The following is a 26,335-nucleotide window of genomic DNA, read 5'->3' on the forward strand; positions in this document are numbered from 1 at the left end:
TAGTTTAAGGTAAAGGATTATGAAGTCAGGGGGGGGAGAGTTAGTGGTTTCCATCACTGGGGATTAACTTTTTTTTTTTTTTTATGCAAGGAAGAAGGAACCAAAGACTGGGTCTGCATGAAAGCTCCTTCCAAGAAAAAAACAAAAACAATACAAAGACGAGCCAAATTCAAGATCCATTGAATTCGAGATGCCTGGACACACTATGTTTTAAAGACTGGAGATCATAGGAAGCAGGAAATACAGACAGAGGGAGACAGTTCCATAGTTGACCGGTTGCATAAATGAAAGACTGGGAGTAACGGTTAACTCATGCATTAGAGAGTTGCACAGAAAAAGAGATGAGAGTTTGTTGTCAGACGGGTGCTATGCGCCCATCGTAGAGGTGGAGGGATGCAAGCAGACAGTTCAGAGAAGCAGTGACCATTGAAGTAGTGATAGAAAAGAGATAAAGAGGCAACAGTGCAGTGAAGAGACAGAGGTTGAAGGGAGCCAGTAAAAGGAGGAGAGTTAATGAGACGAATAGCCTTCCCTATTGAGAAGAGCTGTATGTGGGGAGTCTTCCCACACATGAGAGTTGTACTCTAAACAGGGGCGAATAAAACCTGTGTATAAAGCCAACAACTGTGCAGGGGTAAAGAAGGCATGGAGTTGGCTTAGCACACCTAATCTCTTGGAAGCAGATTTTACAAGAGATGCAATATAATCTTTCCAAGATAAGTCCCACGTGAAAGAAACCCCAGGTGTTGTTCAAGGATGATGCAGGATTGAGCTGAATATTATTAAACATTAGTGGGTACTTCTGTGGAAGATTTTGATGGGTTGATAGGTGTAAAAACTGAGTCTTTGATGCATTAAAAACAACAAGATTATTTTTACCACTGTCAGAGATACGAGCCAAGTCAGACATTAGGTGTGCCATAGCCTCATCTCTTGTTTGTTGAAGTAACTGCTGAGATGGACGTTGCGAACCGAATGGAAAGGTGAAGGGTGGAATCATCAGCGTACGAGTGGATAAGATTAGATGTACAGCTTAGAAGATCATTGATGAATAAAAGAAAGAGAGTTGGTGATAGGACAGAGCCCTGAGGAACACCACTGTTGATAGATCTAGGAGGAGAACGATGGCCGTCTACAACAGCAGCTACAGAACGACCAGAAAGGAAGCTAGAGATGAAGGCACAGATAGAAGGATAGAAACCGTAAAAGGGCAGTTTGGAAACTAAAGATTTATGCCAGACTCGATTGAAAGCCTTTGAGATGTCAAATGCAATGACAAAGCTTTCGTCAAAGTCCCGAAAGAGGATGACCAGGAGTCTGAAAGGTAGGTGAGATGATTGCCAGTGGAGCGTCCCTGACGGAACCTATACTGACAATCAGAAAGAAGGTTGTGACAGGAAAGATGCTTTAAAATTTTTCTGTTAAGAACAGACTCGAAAACTTTTGAGACACAGGATGTTAAAGCAATTGGACGATAGTTATAGGGTTGGGAATGGTCACCCTTCTTTGGGACTGGTTGAATGAGAGCAAACTTCCAACAAGAAGGAAAGGTACAAATTGAAAGACAAAGGCGAAAGAGTTTACCTAGGCAGGGTGTAAGCACAGAAGCACAGTTCTTGAGAACAACAGGAGGGACTCCATCAGGCCCATATGCCTTGTTAGTATTGAGGCCAGTGATGGCAGAAAATACATCAGCTGAAGAAATTTTAATGTCAGTCATGAGGAAGTCAGAGAGAGGGAAGTGATGGAGAAACAGCACCGGAATCGTCTAAGGTGGACTCTTCTTTTAATCTCTGAAAGCCATCAGAAACCACAGATTGTGCATCATCACTGTCAGGAGAAACGAGCTCTTGTGTATGGTGGCGAAGCTTTTTAGCCGAAAAATGTGTGATGATGGCAGGAGTACAGATTTTCACCTAGCAGTGAAAATTCAAACTGCTGTAACCAAGTGTGTGATAACCAGGGAATCACTGTATACAGGTAGAGCTGACACATTTCTAGTCTTTCATTCCTCTCTTCATTCATCATTCTTCAAAAAAGCCCCTTCCATACACTGTCCAAGTGCTCTCATACCTGACCTGACACACTGCCTATCCTCCCATTCCTCCAGTTCACACTTTCATCTTTGTCTCACACAACTCTATCACAACATACCTTGCATTCTTGAACACATTCACCACTTCCTTTTTCATCATCACACCCCTTACATTCCAACAGCTCACACAAACTTGCATAATACTGGTGCACGACCCAGATCTGTGGTCTCTGTAACACTGCCAGCCAGTAAGAATATAGGGTATGGGAATACTAATCCGTGTCAACCATCTCCCTTTTAATTGTCAGGCCTAAAGGAAATATGAGGGACAATACTTTCTTCCTTACCTTAGGGACTGGTTATAATTTCATCAACCAGTGTAGTAACTGATTTCCTAGGTTACAATAAACCATCTGGACTGTGATTCAGTGGACTGCTACCTTCATGTAGCAGTACATTAAGTGACTGGATGGTGGGCACCCCCACCTAACACAATCTACCATTTATGCTATTTATTTTATTTAATAAGGGCTCTTGAGACAGCTACTTATCCCTACACCATTTCTCAAGCTCTTCATTTGGCTACAAGGTTCTCTGCATGAACATGGTATATACTGGAAAAAAAATATATATCACGGCATAGAAGTCAATTCATCACCAAAACACTTTATGGTTCAGTGGACTCCTTCTCCAGCCCAGTATCAACACAAAATAAAATTCACAATCCACAATGCCCTCACTAATGCAGCCCTTTGTTGTATAACACACTTACTATCTCAACTTCATTTCACACACAGATAACCCAGTAATCCTTCATCATAGCCTCAATAAAAGACTGTAAGAGTACCTGGCTGGAGTGACCAGTTTCCAGCAGTCCACATACAGTAGAACCTCATTGGTCCGGACCCCTTTGATCCGGATTTCTGTTAATTCGGACAAAATTTTAAAATAATAAGCTCCAAAAATATGTTGAAAGTAATTCTAAAGTCATTTTCAGTATCGGCGTGGAAAACGATCGTCATTCGTTTGGTCTCGGATCACGCTAGGTCGCAACATGGGCGCCTGTTTAAACACACGCTAGCATTCGTTCCATCAACTAGTTCACCAACCATTTATATTTTTACGCTGTATTTCAAAAGTTAATCCTCCTTACCATGCCCCTTAATGCAAGTGTAGCTTCTGCAATGAATAAAGGTGTTAAAAGAAGGAGTTTGCTTACACAAAAATGGGTCAGAATATTCTGCGGTGTTTAATGATTACTGTAGGTTATTTTTTGTACTTAAATGTGCTTTACTTGTACATCAAACATTAGCTTCTTGCCCATATGGGCGTTATCAATATGCCAAAGATGACAATGTAGTTTTTGCCTACAAAGTTTTATTTTTTCCCAAATATTACAGTTAATTTATTTTTTTGCCTACACGGGCCTTAGTCACTTACTACAATTTAAAATGTAGGCTAGTTTCTTGTCATGGCCTTACCTGTAAATTATGCAATACAAAACTATCATACATGATTAGTTTGGTTATTTTAATATCCTTTCATCTTTTGCAGTTACGCAGGGTTGACATATGCCACATATGTTAATAATTAACAAACATACCATATGTAGATAGTTTTTGGTATGAACTGGAGATTACCCTGATGGTCCGGACAATCTGCTAATTCGGACAACCGTTCCCTCCATACAGTCCGAATGAGAGAAGTTCTACTTTTATGTCCAGATGAACTTGGAGCAACAACAAAAACATACTTACATACAACTGACAATTTTAAAACATGACCTCTACTGTGGATTTCTGGGAGCATCCAAATGTTATGGACAGATATCGTATCTGCAGTCCATCGGGTCAGTGACAAAACCGAGCCACAGGTCAAAGGAACAATCTAACGTTCCATTCCCATCTGAAAGCAATACTATCAAATTATAACTTAAAGGAAAACACAATCAAAGCATCATATTCCAAATTTATTTCTTGACAGCGAGATCAATAGGATTGTTTAGAGGGTATTAATAAAATAACATAGTGGTTAGAATAACAACTAAATTACCTCCAATTTAAATTACTAAAAAAAAAAAAAAAAAAAAAAAAAAAAAAAAAAAAAAAAAACACCTTAGCCAACTTACCTTACATTCCTACTCAAATTTTTAAAAGGGTTTGTGGTCATATATTAATCTTGCAATTTTTTCCAATGGTTAATTTCTATATAAATTACTATATCTTTTAAAATTATTAAAATACCTGGTTCCTCATGCATAATTTCCAAAGATATTTTTAAAAAGCCATAATTTATTTAGTTATTTTTCTGCAGTCTATGAACTAGTCCACTTTGTAAACAAGTAGTATAAAGCATTTCTTTCCTTTCCTAACAATCAGGACAGCTTCTTTAGACCTCAGGTCTGCATGTTTTTAATTGTATTACTCATACCAGTATTTTTTTAGTTTCTTATACCAGCTCCCCCTTTTTATTCTAATAAATCTAAGCAAATCTGACCATGTAAAGCCATCTATGAAAGTTGTTTGTTAATTGCAACCTGCACCTCTACTCCAAACATCTATGATAACCCTCCTCCCCTTCAGGCTCTCACTAACTCAAAGTCCTGTTTACACTGTTATCATAAAAATGCTTCTCTCTCTCTCTCTTATGTTTCAAATTAACTGTCTTCTTGCAGCAGACCAGGCACCACATGATATATGGATGACAGCACCTGTCAGGCCCCATCCTAGCTAGCATACATGCCAACAGTATACCTGTACTTCAAACAAGTGATCCCTTTGTCATCTGTTTATAATTTTCAAACCTTTTTAATTTTATAATTTAGATGGCTAGCAGTGGCCCTGGTCACTCGTCCTCTTCCTTGGTGCGGCTTTGATGATGTCATCTACCCTCAATATCATCTCAGCAGCTTCAGATGCTGAGAGCAGAACTTGGCGTTTAACCTGATAGCTCTCAGTGATACCAACCGCCTCCATGCAGTCAACTGTTCCTGTAATAAAAACCATTACACTCATGCCATGTAGAGTATGCTTAACCCCTAAAAAACAGGTGTCTGCATATGCTGTCCAAGGGTACTAGGGCCAAAAAGATGGGTGTCTGCATATGCGGTCATGTCCCCCCCACCCCCCCAAACCATCCCCACCTACCCCACCCCCTTACAACCACAACCACACACCACCACCCTCACCTCCCAGGACCCCCACCCTGACCTCCTGCCCTCCCCTCACCACCCAACCCCCAACTCCCCAACTGTCCCCCCGATAGCCACCACCGCCCCCTACCAATGCTAACCTCCACTCTTCCGCCCCCCTCCCCTCCCCACCCCCACCCCCATGCCCTCCACAACCCCCAATCCCCTAACCACTTCCCCCATCTCCCCCTATCCCCACTCCCTACTCCCTCCACCCTCTCCCACCAAACACCTCACACCCCCCAAACACCACCACCCCTCCAACCCCCACTGACACTTCTTTTCCCCCATGCCCCTCCCCATCCCCCACTTGCAACCCCTACCCATCACCCCCTACCCCCACCTCCCCCAAGCACACAGTCCCTATCCCCACAACACCCCACAATCCCCACACCTCCACCCCACAAATCCCCCACCATATCACACACCCCAATTATGCCCATCCTGAGCGTAGGACAAAACATTCCGATGCCCGTCTTTTATTGGTTAAACAAACTATGGCATCCACATCTGAGTGATCATTGGATACTAAAATTACAGGGGAATAACGTGAAGTAGCCAGATGGCGCACACGTGTATGTGCGCGTGCACACACACACACACACAAAAGATGAATTACTGTACTATAAAACTACTTCTGTTGAACCATCAGGCTTACCAATCTCATCCATGTCATAACAATGGCTAACTCACAAATTAGTGGAATCCACTTGTGGAGTGTGCCAACTGCACATGCACGGAATGCCACAAAAATCTCTTAATCCTCTGGCCGCATTAGGTGACTGTGGTCACCTTACTAATTATTCTTCATGAAGTGTCAGGCGACTATAGTCCACAGCTGACAAAAAACTTTTCCGTCCACACACATTATTTTTGTACAAATATGGTAATTTTTTATTTTTTATGTGACAACAAACACTGTATATGTGTTTAGTGTACATATACAAATGAAAACCTTGTCTGATGTAATCTCATCACTGCAAAATTAGACAATGGCAAAAATTAATTATTTTTGCATTTTTTCTCAGAAAATGAAAATTTTCTCATAGAAAGGTGCATTTTTTACTATTATCACAGTAAAAAATGGAAACTTTATGGTAATTTCCTATGAGAAAAGTAGCAACAAAGTCATATGGTAGTTGGCATTTTCATATTTTAGGGACATAGGCCGCGTCCAGGGGAATGACCAAGAAACTCTACGCCACAGCCAAAGGGTTAAGCATACAACTGTTAAAGTGAAATGCTTCAGTGGCTGAAGGGTCATTTTAAAACATACCACAAGTGTTAGATGACTAAAGCTTGTGCAAAGGAAAAGGTATTTATGCATTAATGGATCTGGAAAAAGCATACAAAAAGGTAAACTGAGAAAGATTATAAAAGGCTTAGCATGTACAGTAATCCCCGTACTATCCTGATGCACACTTTCCGGACACCCCACTTACTGGACATTTTGGCACCAGGATTTAAAAAAAAAAAAAAAAAAAAAAAAAAAATCGACATTTTCCCCCCTGTAATTTGAACTCGGCACACGCAGCGCAAACCAGCTGTATTTTGGTGCGTAGTTCCACCGCCGTCCGCTACAGCGCCCCTGCATTCTCCCCTCTTACTGCCTGTCTCTTGTTGTGAGTGCACGCTCGTCATCATAGCCACCCAATGCTCGCTTTTGTGGTGGTGCCCTACCTCCTGCAGGCTTTCCTGCCTCTTGTTAGTGTGTGTGATGATGGCCCCGCCAGCTGAGAAGAGGAAGAGAGTGGTTTTAACTCCAGAGAAGAAGAGGGAGATATTGGACAAGGTGGACGTGGGATGGTCAACCTCACGCATCCTCCGTGAATTCAACCTGGCCCGATCTACTTTGTTTGATATCAAGAGATCCTGCGACAAACTTATGCAGTACACGGCTGGCTTCTCATTGAAGAACAAACGCAAAATGGAGAGGAAGATGATGATTACTCCCTGGTATGCTGAAATCGACCGCTCCACATTGATTTGGTACTGAGCGCAACGTGCTGCTGGTGTACTGGTGCGTGGCATGGAGCTGAAGGCTGCTGCTGAGAAGTTCGCAAGGCTTCACGACGCCCCAGACTTCAAGGCATCCGAGGGTTGGCTCTTCGCGTTCAAGTTACAACATGACCTTACCAACAGTAAGTCTCATGGCGAAGCTTTGGACGCCAACGAGGATGGAGTAGAGGAGTTTCGGCACAAGGTGAAGGGCTTGATCGACAGGGACGGCCTCATTCTCGGTCAAGTCTACAACGCTGATGAAACTGGTTTATTCTATCGCTCTTTGCCAACGAACACTCTAGTCAAGGAGACAGAGAAGCGTGTACCTGGCCGCAAGCTCTCCAAGCAACGGATATCTGCTTTGTGTTGTGCCAATGCTAAAGGCATGCACCGGCTTAAGCCCGTTATTGTTGGCTGTCCAAAGCAGCCTCGGTGTCTTCGTGGGGTATTGGATGTCCTTCCTGTCGTTTGGTACCATTCTTTGAAGGCATGGTTTACCGCCCAGATCTTCAAAGACTGGTTCCACCACCATTTCGTCAAGGTCATCCATTACCAGATGAACACACTGGGAGTCCCACGCAATCACGTAAAGGCCCTCCTTCTCCTCGATAATGCACCTGCCCACCCATGCGACAAGGACTTGGTGGCTGAGAATGGCCGCATTAGGTGCATGTTTAGCCACTTAATACGACTGCTCTCATCCAACCAATGGACCAAAGAGTGATCGTGGCAACGAAGAGGCTGTACCGAAGGAAGTTCCTGGACTAGGTGATGGTTGTTCTCGAGGACGAGGACAAGCGCAGGGAAGGACGGGACACTCGAGGCCAGCGGACTTTAGAAAACCTTCGCCGCTACAACATCAAGTCTGCAATCTGCAACTGGGCCAGTGCATGGAATGACATCCCTGTCAAGCCTCTAGAAAATGGTTGGTCTCTGTCTGCTTCTTGGAATGGATGCGGAGCACGATTTCCTAGGTTTTGACGTGGATGACTTCCATGCACGTCTACGTGCGCACGGCGACGATGTTGATGTGGACGAAGTGCGTGAGTGGTTGGATGATGACAAGGGCGATCCTGGGTATCAGATCACGTCTGATATCGAGATCGCATCTTCAGTTGCAGGTGTCAGTACCCAGCATGAAGATTCTGACGAGGACGGCGACGATGATGCAGACTCCTCTCAGCGTGACACTACTCCAGCCATCCCCAAGCTGAGCGCACTCCGGGAACACGTAGAGTTTGTTCTTGACTACCTGGAACACCCGGACAGCAACAGGGAGATGGGGCCCTTGGGACTTGTGGAGGAAGTGCGTGCTATCAGGCAGCACATCATTAATCGCCAAAATTGTCATTCCTTGCGTCAATCAGCCATTGACAGCTTTTTCAGACCCGTGACCCACGCTGTGCCCAGCCCTGGCTCCACACCATTGCCTCCCCAAGACAGGCCCTCATCCTCCGAGCCACAGCCCAGAACATCAGCCATGGTAGAGTCACCACTGGACGTGAATTTGCGCCTCTCTTCAGAGTCGTCTGCAGTGGGTAGTCCACCACCATGTCCCAGCGACGCACCTCTAGGCCACCTGCATTAACTACTCTCGGACTCTGACAGTGAATAAACAGCAAGAACTCACCACTAGACCACACAGGAATTTACAGTGTTGTGCAGTGAAAAAAAAACAGTGGCAGAGTTAAGAAATTAGAATTCTAAGTGCAAAGACTTAGAGCAGAGTGCAACACTGATTTTATTGACATTCAATGAAGTGCAAATTAGACTAGAGTGTGTAGTGTCAAGAAACTGGATTTATGAGTGCAAAGACTTAAGTGCAGAGTGCAACACTTATTTCATTAAGGTGCAATAGAGCACAAGTAAGACTAGAGTGCGCAGTGTTAAGAGAATGGAATTCTGAGTGCAAATGACTAAGTTCAGTCCAAGACTTCATGTACAGTGTACTGCAGGTGCTTCAGGTACTCCTTTTCACTGTCAGAATCTGAGAGGAGGCGGGTTATTCATCGAGATGGTCAGGGACATTTTGTATGTACCCAGAATGTTTCATATTGTACTGTATTTTCCATACTTACCTCTAAAACCTTATTTCACTCTTTAATGTTCCTTCTTGGTGTGAATAGGGTCTTAGGCGCTATGCATTTGCAGCAGGGAGGTGTTTTTCTGAGTTAGGCTAGGTTATGGTCCATAAGTACCAGTCCAGGAGCCAGGGACTTGTAAGTATCCAGAATGTTTAACATTGTATAAACTCACCTCTAAAACCTCATTCTCTGGTTCTTTTGCATTTATTTCAGTCTTTTATGTCCCTTATTGGTGTGAACTGGGTCTTAAATAGGCGCTATGGATGTCCAGTAGGGAGTTGTATAGGTGTTTATCTAAGTCAGGGTAGGTTAGGGTCCACAAGTACAGGTCCAGGAGGCTGGGGCCCACTATACGGATGGGACAACTTTCCGTACGTGCTTTTGGCTCTATTCCATTGGATAGTAGAAGGATTACTGTATATGGCATACATAAGCTGCTGAGTGCCATTAAAAACTTTTATGATGGTAGTGAAGCATGTGTATGGGTAGGTGGACATCTAACTGAATTATCTGAGATCAGTGTTGGCATCAGACACGGTTGTGTGATGTCCCCACAGCTGTTCAATATACATATGGATGGGGTTAAGAGAGGTATAAACATGAGTGATGACAGGGATGGTGTTGGTAATGAATGGTGAAGGATGGAGTACAGTATTTCAAATCTGATGCATGCTGATGATGCAATGCTGCTTACAAATATCTGACAAGAGCTTGGTAGACTGGTGCAGAAATTTGGAGATGTCTGTAAGCATTATGCCTTGAAAGTAAATATAGATGAAAATAACCTGATGTTTGATAAGAAAAAAGGTGACTCATAGTGTGATGTTACAGTAACTGGAGAGAGACCTGAAGAACCTGGGTGTCATGAGAGTAAAGAGAGGTCACATCAAAGAAAAGTGGCTGGTGCTATGAATCCCTTAATAAAAACCGTATGTGTGTGTCGCAGCTGCAAGTGGCTTCTATGAAGGAGATTTAGTGCCAACTCTAACATACTGGTGTGAAACTATACTATGCATAAAAATGAAAAATCATCCATAAGGGTAGAGGAGACAGGGCTGTTAAGGAATGTGTGTGGAATGCAGAGAGTGCGGGAAGGTTGTGAGCAAATTTTTCACCAAAATTTCAGTTTAGTTTCTTGTGCCCAAGCGCTTTGTCTGTGACTGCTCCGCATATTTAGATATATATGGCTGTTGTATTTCAATTATAAGCAGGTGATCTGGCCCCTTTTCTCACCTGAGTCGCAGGAGGTGAGTCGAGCCGTACGTGATCGAGAATTAAAAGAAATGATATGGGTCTCTTGCTTCAAATACTTTTCTTTTAGTTATCCCTATGATGTTTTCCTCGATGTGTGACTCAGAGAAAACTGTAAATAAAGTTCAAGGCAGTGAGTCACCTGATTTAGTGCCGGTAGGGTACAATTCAGGTTGGGGGGGTATTTAGTTCATTTCTATCGATATTTTGATGAATATAAGTGTGCTGAGGATTACCAAAGCTTCCACGATGAGACTGGAGTACCTGCAGCGTGGCTCTAGGGCAAAGAGCTTGAAGAAGGCCACCAAATTAGCAGAGGTTGGAAGCACAGTACCTGCAGGTGAGCTGGCATATTTCATAGGTTTGTTTTCGTAAATAAATCAAATACAGTAATCACTCCAATATCCGGATCAATAGAGCCATCGGTAGGTTCGGATACTGGTTTTGTCCGGATATTGGGCCCCAGCTTATGGACTTGTACTTACGGACCCTAACACAGAGAAACACCTATACAACTCCCTCCGGACATGCATAGCACCTATTTAACACCCAAATCACACCAATAAGGCACATAAATGACTGAAATAAATGCAATAGACACATAAAATGTGGGTTTAGAAGTATGTTCATACATTAATAAACATTCTGGTACTTATGGACTCTAACCGAACCTAACCTAACCGAACCTAACCGAACTCTGAAAAACACATTCCTACTGCACATGCATGAGGTAAGTTTAGTATGGAAAGAAGTACAGTATGACACTTTCTGGTAAGTATAGTATGGGAAAAAATACAATATGAAACATTCTGGTAAATATAGTATGGAAAATAGTACAACATGAAACATTTTGGCTACTTACAGCAAGTCCCTGGCCACCTCGATGAATAACCGCCTCCTCTCGGACTCTGACAGTAAGAACGATTTCCTGAAGCACTTGCACTACACTCTTCCTGAAGTCTTGCACTGAACTTAGTCACTAACACACAGAAGTCCGTTCTTTTCACAGTGTTCACTTTAGTCCAAATAATGTTCCATTAAATTTAAGTGTTGCACATTAACTTTTCCCAAGTTTTTTAAGTTTCCAAAGCCAAAACAAAGAAGGTTAGTTACGTTAAATTTCTTTTCTACTTAGTCTTTTCTCCCAACTTGAAAACCTTAACACAACACACCGTTTTTTTCACTGCACAACACTCAAAATTCCCGTGTGGTCTAGTGGAGAAGTTCTTGCTGTTTATTCACTGTCAGAGCCCGAGAGTATCACTGGCAGGCGTCCAAGGGGTGCATCGGTGGGTAGTGGTGATGGCGTACCGACTACAGAAGACTCTGAAGACAGCCGCAAACTCACGTCGAGCGGTGACTCCACTGTAGCTGATGTGCTGGGCTGTGGCTCGGAGCATGAGGGCCTGTCTTGGGGAGGCAACGGAGTGGAACCAGGGCTTGGCACAGCGGGGGTCACGGGCCTGAAAAAACTGTCAATCGTTGACTGACGCAAGGACCGACGATTCTGGCGACTGATGATGCGCTGCCGGAAAGCACGCACTTCCTCCACGAGTCCCAAGGGCCCCATCTCCCTGTCGCAGTCCGGGTGTTCCAGGTAGTCTAGGACGAACTCTAGATGTTCCCGGAGTGCGCTCAGCTTGGGGATGGCTGGAGTAGTGTCCTGCTGGGCGGAGTCTGCATCATCATCGCCTTCGTCGTCGGAATCTTCAAGTTCGGGACTGACACCAGCAATCGAAGACGCGATCTCGATATCAGACAACGTCTGATACCCAGGATCGCCCTCGTCGTCGTCCAACCACTCACGAACATCGTCCACATCAACATCGTCGCCGTGCGTACGTAGCCGTGCATGGAAGTCATCCACATCAAACCCTAGGAAATCGTACTCCACATCTGTTCCGAGAAGCAGACGAGACCAACCATTTTCAAGAGTTTTCACAGGGACTTCCTTCCATGCACTAGCCCAGTTGTACAGCGCAGACTTGATGTTGTAGCGGCGAAGGTTTTCCAAAGTCCGCTTGCCTCGAGTGTCACGTCCTTCCTTGCGCTCGTCCTCGTCCTCGAGAACCACCATCACCTCGTCCAGGAACTTCCGACGGTACAGGCGCTTTGTTGCCACGATCACTCCTTGGTCCATTGGTTGAATGAGAGCAGTCGTATTAGGTGGCAGAAACATGCACCTAATACGGCCATTCTCAGCAACCAAGTCCTTGTCGCACGGGTGGGCAGGTGCATTGTCGAGGAGAAGGAGAGCCTTTACCTGGTCGCGAGGAATTCCCAGTGTCTTCGTCTGGTAATGTATGACCTCCTTGACGAAGTGATGGTGAAACCAGTCTTTGAAAATCACAGCTGTGAACCATGCTTTCAAAGAATGGTACCATACGACAGGAAGGACATCCATCACCCCACGAAGGCACCGAGGCTGCTTTGCACGGCCAACAATAACGGGCTTAAGCCGGTGCATGCCGTTAGCATTGGCACAACACAAAGCAGATATCCGTTCCTTAGAAAGCTTGCGGCCAGGTACACGCTTCTCCGTCTCATCGGCGAGAGTGTTCGTTGGCACCGAGCGATAGAATAGGCCAGTTTCGTCAGCGTTATAGACTTGACCGAGAGTGAGGCCCTCCCTGTCGATCAAGCCTTTCACCTTGTGCCGAAACTCGTCCACTCCATCCTCGTTAGCGTCCAATGCTTCGCCATGTGCTTTACGGTTAGTAAGGCCATGTCGCAACTTGAACGCGAACAGCCAACCCTCGGATGCCTTGAAGTCTAGGGCGTCGTGAAGCCTTGCAAACTTCTCAGCAGCAGCCTTCAGCTCCGTTCCACGTACCATCACACCAGCTGCACGTTGCTGTCGATACCAAATCAACGTGGAGCGGTCGATCTCTGCATACTTGGGAGTAAACATAACCTTCCTCTCCACGTTGCGTTTGCTTCTCGACGAGAAGTCAGCCGTGTACTGCATGAGCTTGTCTCGGGAACGCTTGATATCAAACAAAGTCGACCGGGCCAGGTTGAACTCGCGGAGAATGCGAGAGGAAGACCAACCCGCATCAACCTTCTCCAATATCTCCCGTTTCTTCTCCAGAGTCAACACCACTCTCTTCCTTTTCTCAGGAGGCGGGGCCATCATCACACACACTAAGAGTAGGGCAGAGAGCAGCAGGAGGCCTTGCAGCAAGTACGGCACCACCACAAAAGCGAGCACATGGGCAGCCATGACGAAGAGCGTAGGTCTTGTCGCGGTGAGAGACAGGCGGGAAGTGGGGAGGATGCAGCGGCGCTCTATCGGACGTCGGAGGAATGACGAACCAAAACAATGCTCTCACGCGGCGCGCGCGGCAAGTTCAAATTACGGACGGCAAAAAATCGATTTTTTTTCCAATTTTTTTGGATTTTCGGACCATTTTGGGAATGTTTGATCCCAGGACGATAAGGTTCGGTTAGTGGGGATGTTCGGTTATTGGGCGTCCGGATAATAGAGGGATTACTGTGGAATGCAGGCTAGTCTTTATAATTTTTTTTTTTTTTTTTTTTTTGCACAGAAGAATGTTTGATAGGTATGAAGGTGAGAAAAACTTAGCAGAGATCTTGGTGGGGGTGATGCCAAGTCAGGTCACAGGTCTCGTAGCAGGTCTACTACCTGAGCCTACAGGTGACTAGTAATGTAAATAACATGATACAAACTACAGGTAGTCTTTATTTATTTATTTTTTCCCAGACGAATGTTTGATAGGTGTGGAGGTGTGAAAAACTTGGTATATATTTCTTGGTGGTGGTGATGGAGTGTCTTGTATTTCTGCCACTTTACCTGTGCCTACACGTGACTTGTAATGTAAATGACATGATAAAAACTAGTCATTATATTTTTTTTGCACAGAACATTTGATAGGCAGAAAGGTGAGAAAAACTTAGTACAGTAAAAGTCCCATTATTCGGCATCTGTGGGACCAGGATGATGCCGAGATATTGGATTTACTGAATATTCAAAAACCTACCCACTCAGTACCTTAAATATACTGGTGAACACTGTCATCACCACTTATGGTATTACAACTGTTTGGAGAGAGTATACTGTACAATACTGCAATCAATACAGTACTGTACCTGAATCTGAAATATATATATACAGTATATATAAATTAGTGAACATATACAAGTGTAATGACACAGTAGGCATACAAGTCATATAACACTTCCTGGATGGCCGAAATGATAAGTAATATTACCTACCAGCTCAGTACATCACTTGTATTGGTGAACTCATCACTACTTATGTTATTACAAACATGTTTGGAGTGAGTGCTGTATATAGTATTTTTTCCAAACACAAAATAAAATAGTCGGAAAATTGCATAAAATAAAGTGAAGGAATATGAATTGGTAAGGTCTTTCTGATGAAAGTTAATCATACATTAAGCATTCATTCTTTTCTTCGTTTTTTTTGTTTACATGTGAAAGGGAGAGTATTGATGGAAACAGTAATGTATTCTATTAACCTCTTAACCTCCAGCATTGAAGAACCCATTACAGTAAAAAACTGTGAACAATTATGGGAAGGGAACGAAGGTCACTGGCACTCTACGATACGATTCCAAGCAGTCAGAGGGTCGGTTAATCTCAGATGTTTTCGCCCATTTGGTAAATGCACCGTAACTTTGTAACTTCTCCCGTGAATCATAGCATGGGTTTAGGAAACTAAATAACACATTGTTAGGTGCGCCAGATGATTATCTTCACATCTTTAAGAAAATGGAAGAAATTTAATCCCTCTGAGTACATAGAGTAAGTTTCTTCCATTCTTCTATCAATTTGTTTTTCTTAAAGACGTGAAGATAATCGTCTGGCTCACCTAGCAATGTTATTTAGCTTTCCAAACCCATGCTATGATTCGCTATGAGTCACGGAAAAACTTATAAAGTTACAGGGCATTTACCAAATGGGCGAAAACATCTGAGATTAACCGACCGCCTGACTGCTTGGAATCTTAGCATAGAGTTGTGTAAACGTACCAGTGACCTTCGTTCCCTCCCCATAATTGTTCAGTTTTCTTTATAGCTCACACTGACTTGATATCACTGACATCGGTACTGTAAAGGGTTGTTCAGTGCCGGAGGTTATTAAGGGGTTAATGGGATATATTACTGTTTGCATCAGTACTCTTTCACATTAAACACAAAAATGAACAAAAGAATGAACGCTAAATGTACGTTTAACTTTCATCAGAGAGACCTTAGCAATTCATATTCCTCCAGTTTATTTTTAAGTATTTTTCTGACTTTAGGTTAGGCTAGGTATGGTTAAATTATTAGGTACAGTTAAACTCAGTTGGAATAGGTTTAGTTAAACAGGACAGTCCCTTCCTCCATTATGCTGAGGAATAAAAACACTAGAGCTGTCACAGCCATACAGCAAAAACAACGGGGAAACTAATTTAACAAGCAGCATTATTTATGGGTAATGCATTACAGTATCAGTGGTTCATGGGCTACGCAATTACCAGTAAATGACACTTTCAGGAATGCGTCAAGAATGAACGAATTTCAAGAATTAGCGAGGGGGCTTGGAACGTGACCCTCGCTAATTTGGAGGGGGTGGTTACTGTACTGTATGATACTATCCAATATTGTAATCAGTATAATACTATACCTGAGTCTGAAAAAATATAGAAATTAGTGAACATACAGAAGTGTAATGAAACATTAGGCCTACAAGTCACAGATAACACTTCCTGGACTGCTGAGATGATTCCGGACATCTGCTGAACAATCAAAGATTTTCGTAAATGGGACTATTTCTCAAAACTGCCGAAACGTTGGATCTACCGAATAATCAGCTGCCGAATAATGGGACTTTTACTGTATATATGTGGTTCTAGTGCCACTGTACTAGAGTTACAGTACTGCAAAGTATTCCAAATTTCAAATGTCTGTACTGTAAAATTGCAAAAATTTGCACATGAGCAGTACTTCCTTGCTTATTTCTGGACGGATTTTCATCAGGTGGGGGGGGGGGGGGGAATGATCAGCATGTTATGCTGCATATGAGAATGTTTTTTGGATAAGTTCAGTACTTTCTGCCCTATCTGCATTATATGTTGGTTGTTTTTGCACTTCAGATTTTCTAATTTTACATCACAAATACAGTGTTAAAAGAAAAAAGTTTCCTGTCATTTTGTTCTCCTGCAAATTCTGAACAAAATGATGTTTGAATGGTAGAAATTGATAAAAAAATAAGGGAGAAAGTACAGAAAATGTTAACATGTAGTTTCAATTACTCACAACCCCCCCCCCCTTAATTAAGATGCAGAGTAAAGAAGTCTGCGGACACCAAGGTCAAAGAGGGCAGGTGGAGAGCATGGTTATGAACAGAGTGGTGAAAATGGTATATCTGAGCAAATCTGAAGGTGAAAGGAGATGTGGCACTCCAAAAATAAAGTGGACAGATATGGTAAATCAGTGTGTGAGAAAGTGAGATAATGAAAGCTGATGAGGATAGGGAACTGACACAGGACTGAGTTAGCTGGATGAATTTTGTGTAAAGCAATATATAACCACGGTTTTGTTTCATTTTGTTTATAATGGCTCTAATATGCTTGCATGCATCAGCCTTGGTCTCCTAATGCTAGCTCTCCATGCTGCTTGATCTCTGGCACCTTTTTCTTAACTTGACTGTCACTGGAATGACTTCGTTAAATGTGTGAAGCTATGGTTTGTACCGTATCTATCACAAGGTGCAAGGATTCCAGGGGTTTGAATGGTGAGTGAATGGAAAAGTGGCTCATTCAACTGGGTAAACTTTGGTGAAAATCTCTTTCTATTAATTTTTTTCTGGGCCTCTCAATCCTACCTCAACTCACTCTATGGTGGGAAAGGTCTGGATGATGATGATTATGATGATGATGATGATGACAATGAAAATTTTTTAATGAAAGGCTGTGAATACTGAGAAATGAATGAGGGCTGGAAGGGTTGTATTCCTGCCACATCATGCATATTTTTTCTTTAAAATCCTGGGTGTTTCAAAAGTCCCTCACTAATTTGATTTTCAATTTTCTTTGCAGGCAATTGACCAATGACGTTCATCTTGTGGTAAACTCTTACTCAGTAGCTGAGAATTTTTTTGAGCCTACATTTGAAGTTTTGCACCATTTTCTTCTGCTACCAAGCTGACTCTATAGAAGAGGTGTAAAATCGCTGCATGGCAGGAGGTTTTCAATCTGTGGTTGAAGTGCAGTGATGATTCCGGGCAGTCTACGGACAGCATTATGCACCAGATGGGAACACCATCATAGCCACCCACCAGAAGTTTATGGAGACTGGATCCGTTAAGGACAAACCCTGATCAGGTAGACCTCGAAGTGGGCGGAGTGAGGAGAATGTCAAAACTGTCCGTGAGGCTTTTGCTCAGAGACAAGGAAAGTCCATTCGGTGAGCAGCTGCGGAACTGAACATCAGCATGACATCTATCCAATGTATTTTGCGGCATCATCTCAAGCTGTATCCATACAAGATCCACGTGGTTCAGAAGCTGGAACCTCAAGACTACGATTGACGGGTGGAGATGTGTGAGACACTACTGCATCACTACCAAGGAGACCCATCGATCCTGGAGCTCATGTGGTTCAGTGAGGAAACTCTCTTCCACCTTTCTGGTCGCGTCAATAAGCACAACACCTGCATCTGGGGAACTCACAATCCTGTGGAAATCCACGATCATGAAAGGGACTTGCCGAAATTGGTTGTCTAGTGTGCCATTTCCTCAGCTGGGCTGATTGGTCCATTCCTCTTCCAAGATAAAGATGGAAATTCCATGAACATCAATGGAGACAATTACCTTTGTATGCTGCAGGAGTTCTGCATCCCCCAACTGTCAGCTGTAGCCGACATCCAGGAAGTCATTTTCCAGCAAGACGGTGCCCTTGCTCATTACTTGTGTGAGGTTCGCTCATTTCTGAATAAGCAGTTCTCAGATTGGTGGATTGGTCGCCATGGTCCCATCGAATGGGCTGCTTGCTCACCGGATCTTACACCATGTGACATCTTTTTGTGGGGCTATATTAAGAGCAAAGTGTACGCCACCAAGCAGCGAGACCTCCCCACACTAGAAGAACAGATCAGGGATGTGTGTGCCTCTCTTACTCCCAAAATGTTGTCCAATCTCGGCCAAGAATGCACAAAACGGTGGATCGCTTGTTTCAAAAATGGCAGTGCCCACGTTGAGGTGTACCAGTGACTTTCCAGTAGACTTATGACGCCAAGTTTGATGCCACCAAAATTCTCGTGAATCGTAGACTCAGCAACCAAATTGTCATTTGGTTCCTCTTGTACTATAATTACAATTTTAATAAATCTTAAAAAATAATAAGGGACTTTTGAAACACCCAGTTCTGTCTTTCAAGAATCACCCTTTGTCTATCATGTTGATGGAGAGGTCTACGATGCCAGTGTGGAGGGTCATGTAGTGGTTGAGAATACAGTATACTGTACTGTGTCCTTCATTTAAGTAAACAGTATAGTGTGTCCCTCAGTTAAGTCTTTTCTAGGAAAGGAAAAAGGGTGATAACAAAGAGGAATACTTGGGCTACCAAGCGTAGGGGTAGAAAAGAGGTTTGCAGGGCAAAATCTGAGTCTCAGGGACTTTTACTTTATAACTTAAATAGTGTGGAAAGGAAGAATATGATATTTAAGGTGGCAAATCAGATGAAGAGGGACAACAGGGATATCGTAAGTGAGCAGTGTGTGAAGGAATGGCAGTGGTGAACAATGGGGATATTAAAGATGTCGGGAGAAAGCATTATAACCGGTTGTTGAGTGAGGAGTTTGACTTGAACCACAAGGTCCTAGATGCATTCTGCATCCCAAAAACCAGCCTTGACCCATCAAAAATAGCAAGTTTGTGGTCAAAAATTGCGAGCTAGTACATATTTGATATGCAGTCGAAAATTATGTTGGTGAAATTTCACCACACTAATATTCTACTGTTCTGTATTAGTGGTTGTACATCCTACAGTATAGAGAATTGTTATTAAGAATGCAGCATAAATAATGAGTCAGGAGAAACAACACCATAAAGAAACATTAATGCAGTACACAGAAAAACCCATGCAAGTTAAGATGAATGGAAGATCAAACTTCCACACCAGAAGAAGTCTAAATGGTTTCAAAAGTAAACAGACTGTCCACAGACGCATTCATTCACTAACCACACTTGTAAAAGCTAAATATATCCAGCCAGCTCTAGAATACCATTCCAAATTCAATCAATTCAAGCACTGAAGCATACACCCACCCACTGACTCACACATCCACATACTCTTTGGTAAGAACACAGAGAGAGAGAGAGAGAGAGAGAGAGAGAGAGAGAGAGAGAGAGAGAGAGAGAGAGAGAGACACCCACAAGCTGACTGAAAACACCCATCTGGCTCCTTACAGCATGGTCGAAGTCCCCAGGCCGGTCGGATCAATGGAAACCTCAAGGTAAACTACCAGATATTTGGAAGAAAGCAAACATTGTTCCCCTATTAGACAGAATCCATTCAGTATCCCTGACCAGGGTTGTAAGCAAGGTACTAGAAAAGCTAGTATGAAAAATTAGGGTAAACCATCCGGAAAAAATACAGTATGATAACAGAAAGACAGTTTGGTTTTAGAATAGGAAAATCATGTGTTACAAATCTATTAAGCTACTATAATAGAGCTGAAGAAACACAACATAAAAGAGAGGGATGAGTGGACATTAACTATTTAGATTTTAAGAAAGCATTTGACAGAGTACTGCACCAAAGACTTCTGTGGAAACTATACCATCAAGGAGGAATCCAAGGTACTCTGTTCTGTTGGATGCAAGATTTTCTCAGAAAAGGGGAAATGAGAACAGTACTAAGGGGTAATTACTCATCATGGAGGGAAGTGACGAGCCGAGTTCCACAGGGCTCAGTGCTGATGCCAATTATGTTTTTGGTATATATAAAAGATATAGACAGGAACACTGGAAATGGAAGCTTATCTAAATATGTCTGCTGATGATGTAAAAATACAAAGGAGAATTTCAAACACAGACCCTTGCAGAGAGCTACATGAAAAATTAAATAAGCTTCATGAATGGAGTAATTGATGGCAAATGAAATTCAATGGGGACAAATGCCATTTAATTAAGTTTGGTAAAAGTGGAAAAAGACCAGATTGGTATTACAGTATAAGCTAGGAAGTTCAACCCTACACATACCAGAAGAGGAGGACCTAGGAGTGATTATCAATAACAGACTATCTCAGGCTGACCATACAAATGAGAAGGTACGAAATATGCACACACTGCTTGCTAATGAGAATAGCATTCACATACTGTATATAAATGAAGACATGCTGAGAGATAACATCATTCATCAGACCAACTGTGGAACATGCATCAATGGTCTGGAATCCTCATCTCAAAAAACACAAAGATAAGATTGAAAAAGTACAAAGGGCTGCTACAAGATGGGTACCAAGCTTAAAGAATCTAAGCTATGAAGAAAGACTAGAAAAACTGAACCTACCAACATTACAAGAAAGAAGGAAAAAAGGAGACATTATTACACTAGCCTATATAAATGCATCTTAGGGAAAGAGAAAATAGACATCAATTTTGGGCTTTCCAGCAGACCCTGGTGAAAAAGTAGGTAAAAAATAGGAACAGAATTTCTCAAAGAATAGGAAAAAAGTAGTAACTGGGAGGCAAAAACTAGGAAGAAAGTAGGACAGATGCATCACACATATAAACAAAAGAATATCAAGGACAACCATGCTTTCATTTTAAATGCAGTTAAGTGTAATATCATACAAATCAGGCAGATATTTATTGGGCAGGCAGATTCTGTAACCAAAGACAAATAATATTACAGAGTAAAAGGGTAAATAAAATGTAAGAATCATGACCAGTTACACATATTGCAATGTACTGACTGCACTACCACTGACTAGTTTAACTTACTGAATATGACTAGGCACAAAAATTAATTATAAATTAATACATGTACTGAATACTGCTACAATGATATGGTCAGAGCATCAAACATTTAAACTAAAGAATATCAAATATGGTCAGAGCATCAAACATTTAAACTAAAGAATATCAAAGACAACCCTGCTTCCATTTTAAATGCAGTTAAGTGTAGTAGTGTTCTACTAAATAGTGTATTCATACAATAAGAGGTGCTACCCGAAAGTTCCAGTAATTTGAACAGAGGGAGCCAACCATTTGCAGTTTTGCCTTTTGCTGCTAGAAGGTGTCAGCAGCACCCCTTGTGCGTCAGTGTGGCCCCGGCCATGTCTGTGAGTGGATGTGTTGTTGAGCTACGCTTACTATTGTAATGTGGTGTGTGTGTGGTTTGGCGGTTTTGCAATGGAGGACCTCACGGAACAGAGAACCTGCATCAAGTTCTACTTCAAGATCAACAAGACGGCTGCAGAAACTCACCAGTTGCTTCAGCAAGCCTTTGGTGACAATGTAATGTCCCACAGCAGAATATTTTTCTGATACAAGCAGTTCAAGGAAGGACAATGTCCACCGAAGACGATGACCATTCTGGACGACTGTCAACGGCAACAACACCAAAAAGCATCGGAAATGTTCGTCACGCTATCCTTGCAGATCGTAGATGAACTATCCATGATGTTTGTGATATCGTTGGACTGTTGTACAGGAGCGTGCAACGCATTTTATCGGAAATGTTGGGTGTGAGACGCATCGCCGCAAAATTTGTGCCAAGACTGCTGAGTGACGAACAGAAGGCACATTGCGTTGCAGTTTGCAGTGAGCTCAAGAATCAGGTCACAGATGATGCCGCCTTCATCTCCAAGGTCATAACTGGTGAGGAATCATGGGCTTATGGTTATGACCCACAGACAAAGCAGCAGCAATTGCAATGGAAGTCTCCCAATTCACCGAGGCCGAAAAAAACGTGTTAAGTTCGCAGCAATGTCAAGTCGATGTTGATTGTTTTCTTCAACGTCCAAGGGATTGTTCACAAGGAATTCGTCCCACCCAGTCAATCTGTCAGCGGAAAGTTTTACTGTGAAGTTCTGCAGCGTTTGAGGGAGAACATCTGCCACAAATGTCCAGAAGTGGAAGAACAAGGACTGGGTCCTGCATCATGACAGCACCCCCACTCACACATCAATTGTTGTCCAGCAGTTCCTGGCTCCCACTAACATGGTAGTCATTCCCCACCCACCCTATTCACCTGACCTTGCCCCCTGCAACTTTTTCCTGTTTCCCAAGATGAAATTACAACTGAATGGGCGTTGATTTGACTCGATTGAGGAGATCCAGACAGAATCACTGGTGTTCAAGACCATCATGTCCGAAGCCTTCCAGGGATGCACGGGCTCATGGAAAAAACGCTGGGACCACTGTATACGTGCCCAAGGGGACTACTTCAAAGGCAACAGTGAGAACTAGGAGGTAAGGCAACTTATTTTTCTACAATATTCAAATTACTGGAACTTAAGGGGAGCACCTCGTATGCCGAACAATATAACGAGCAGTTAAAATAAATGTTTTAAACATTTTCAAATACAAACAACAGTTTTTAACTTCTACAATTTGTTACAGTTGACATAAACAGGCATGAGGACTCATGACTCTGCTAAATTGGCCACAAAATTATGGCTAGAATTCATCTGTTACTTAATAAACTTAGCATGAGTAGCTTCCCATCATCTTCGTGTGCTTTCTATCAAGATCCTGTTTTTCTTTCTGATTTTTCTCCAGATTCTTTCGAGCTGACTCCATTTTCTTGGTTGCTACCTCCACCAAGCTTTGAACAATAGTGACCTCTGCCATGTTCTTGTCTATTATATATTTCTGTAGCCTTCCGTTTGCCTCACTCAGCCACCATCAGTTTTTCCTTGCTCTTCTCCTGCTCCTTCCTGACAAATTTCTCTCTGTCCTCCAGCTTTCGCTGCTTCATCTCCAAAGAACTGATGGCTTCTTGCTGTTCTTGGACTTCCTTTTCTTTCTGCTCTTTCAGACTCTGTTTCTTGGCCTTCTTCTCTCTCTCCCTTCGGCAATTCAAGTGTTGTACGCACAGTAAGCAGATCTGCTGGCCTGCATCAAAGCATAGCATGGACATGGCCATGTCCAATAACTCTGACAGAATCTTTGGTTGTTCTCAGTGCATTTACTGACTCATTGGACAGCACGGTGCATTCACTGGTGACAGTTCTCTTGTTTTCTGACAGGGAAAGCTCAACTTCAGCATTGCCATAGGCAAGGCATAAACATGCTTTCACTGGTTTGGGCAAGACTGTGTACTGTGCTGATCCCATAGAGTTTTTCTGTTTGAGTGCCCTCTACCAGTAGTGTTCAATGTGTAGATATTCCTCCAAACCATCCTCTAGGTACCAGCTCTCTGGGATCTCTTGTGCTTGATAGAGCTTCTACTCATCTGTCAGTAGGCTGATCTTTTCTTGCCTGATGACCTGTGGCATCTTCTTGGGAGTTCTTTCAACAACATGTACCCCACATTCAGCCTTCTGAAGCAGGAGATGCAGTGATGCCAAGTCTGTCAGGATCTCACTTCCAAGAGGAACCTTACTGACCAGATATTTTGTGACAGTTTGATAGAACTTCCTCATTTCTCTGATTGGTGATTTCTGCTGCTCAAGCTTCATCTTTGTCAATGCTGCACGAGTGGACCTGCCAACCACAAGCATCTGATCAGGTAAATGGTTCTCTGGCTTGCTGACATCTACCGAGAGCAGCTTCTTGCCAGTTTTCTCTCCCATTGCTTCTGTTTTGAGAAAGCGCAGCATCAAAGTGCGCGCCAGTTCTGACAGCTGATCATGGAGAATGTGAACGAGTGGCTTCTCTTTCTGGAAGAGAGTCTGGAAGCTGCTGAACACCGGCTTCGGGCTCTCAAGAAACCAGAGTTGAACCCCTACTACAGGATCCTTCAGTTTCTGGCAGATCCTTTTATACCTTCATTGCTTTCCAGGGTTTTCTCTGTCTTGCTTTCCTTTGCAGCCTTTGGTACATCTTTGAAGAAGTACTGATGGACTGCATCTAGTTTGCCTGTGACTCGTTTCACTGCTGGGATAATCTGCAGTGGATGTGTTGGATGAACATCTCTTTGTCCAGCCCAAGACCAAGCTGAGTCTCAAAGAAGTCTTCCTTGCAGCATGAGGAGGCTCTCAGGTAGTGGAAGAGATCCAGTACCAGTCACTCAGCATCTTCTCTAAATACATTCAGACCCTGGTGGAATGCACTGTGCACAACTTGCAAGTTGCAGGGTATGAATAAGAGCTTACCAAACAGACCACTTTCTTTCATGCGTTTGTTGGTGAAGTTCCAAATAGTTCTGTTGACATTTGGGCCATCCAATCCAAGGATGAGGTGGACCAGAGGTACCTGGTATCCGGTGGACCAGAGGTAGGTGGTATCCATCTTCTAGCAAGGCATCCAGTATTGCTTGTGCAACTGCCTTACCAGGAGCATGACAAAACATCAAAGCCTTTAGGAACCTGACATAGACCTGGCCCATGTCTGGAGACCAGTATCTGATGAGGAGGTCACACTGCTTCCGGTTCTGTGAATTGCCTGTTTCATCATACTGTAGAGTGTAAGGAATGACTGCTCCATGTATGGAGTTGCACATCTCTTTTCTGTAGTAAGGTCTCAGTCTATCAGAAAGCAGGTAGGAGACTTTGGTCCTGCTTGCAGTGAAGCATTCAGCTGTCTCTCCTGGAAACATCCTTCTGAAAAGTGTAGCTGTAGTTGATCTGAGCAACTTTCAGAGCCGAGAGTTTTTCTTCGGTTGCCAATTTCTCCAGCTCACTAGGCTGTAGTCCACAAGCCCCACTGCTGCCCTGTACTGGGGATGCTTTCTTGTAGGAGTGCTGAGACACCTCAGTCTTGTGGTTGATCTCACTGAACAAAGTACACTGGTGCTGGTAAAGGTCCTTTATGCAGACTAAAGAGGCATACTCTGTGAGGACCTGCAATGACTGCTCACTACTCCTGCAGGATAGCTTTGTACAATTTTTTTGAGTTGTGGGACAAAAAAAAAGTAGGAAAAGGTAGGAAATACTAGGAATTTCAGGGTTAAAATTGGAATAGTAGGAACAGGGACAAAAAAGTATGAAGAACTAGGAAAATGAGGAATGCCTGAAAGCCTGCAATGAGTATAACCTATGGGGTGGCATCAGCAAGAGGACACTGCAAAAAAAACTGCATAAAAAGAGAGGTGACAAAGACGTAGGGAAATTCAGCTTCCCAAATAGGGCAAATGATCAGTGGAATGCTCTATCGATTGAAAGATGTGTGCCAAAACTATCATAAATTTAAGGATAGGTATGATAAAAATGGTTTAATACACGGGACAGTACAAGCCTTACTCATTCCTGTAAAGATACAATTAGGTACGAACAAGGATAAAAATAACCAGCATGCTAGGTGTTGCATACCCTGTTCCATGTTCAGTCCTGCAGTGGTGCGACCCTCAGCATGTGCTGCCTTGAGTTCTGAAACCAGTTGAGCAGAGTCATATCCAGCATTGTCTGCAATGATGGTTGGGATGGCCAGGAGGGACCGGGCAAAGGATTCCATGGCAAGAGCTTCCTTTCCAGGGACATGAGTAGCCGCTTCCATTACTGCTCTCGCCATTAGGGTTTCACTACATCCTAGAAGAAAAATGGGCCAGTTTACAGAGGAAAGTGGAGGTAAGGAGCAATAACAGAGAAGGGAGAGCAATTTCTTGGGCAGGCTATGTATTTTAGAGAAGAGGCCGAC

At 43.1% G+C, this 26,335-nt stretch overlaps 1 protein-coding gene across 1 annotated transcript in view; it reads right to left on the minus strand.

Annotated features, from left to right (window-relative positions):
• Nucleotides 1-4,005: 4,005 nt before the first annotated feature.
• Nucleotides 4,006-26,335, minus strand: part of CCT2 (chaperonin containing TCP1 subunit 2) — a 221,640-nt gene continuing 199,310 nt past the window's right edge. The window contains exons 10-11 of the mRNA XM_080275729.1: nt 26,011-26,226; nt 4,006-5,024 (exon numbers count right to left, since the gene is read on the minus strand). Coding sequence (XP_080131855.1) covers nt 4,864-5,024; nt 26,011-26,226 — 377 coding nt within the window. The 3' untranslated portion in view covers nt 4,006-4,863. The remainder of the gene's footprint in view (nt 5,025-26,010; nt 26,227-26,335) is intronic.

Source organism: Coenobita brevimanus, chromosome 62, assembly GCF_032717465.1.
Source record: "Coenobita brevimanus isolate Jiangsu-jjx chromosome 62, ASM3271746v2, whole genome shotgun sequence".
Taxonomy (NCBI): Eukaryota; Metazoa; Arthropoda; class Malacostraca; order Decapoda; family Coenobitidae; genus Coenobita; species Coenobita brevimanus.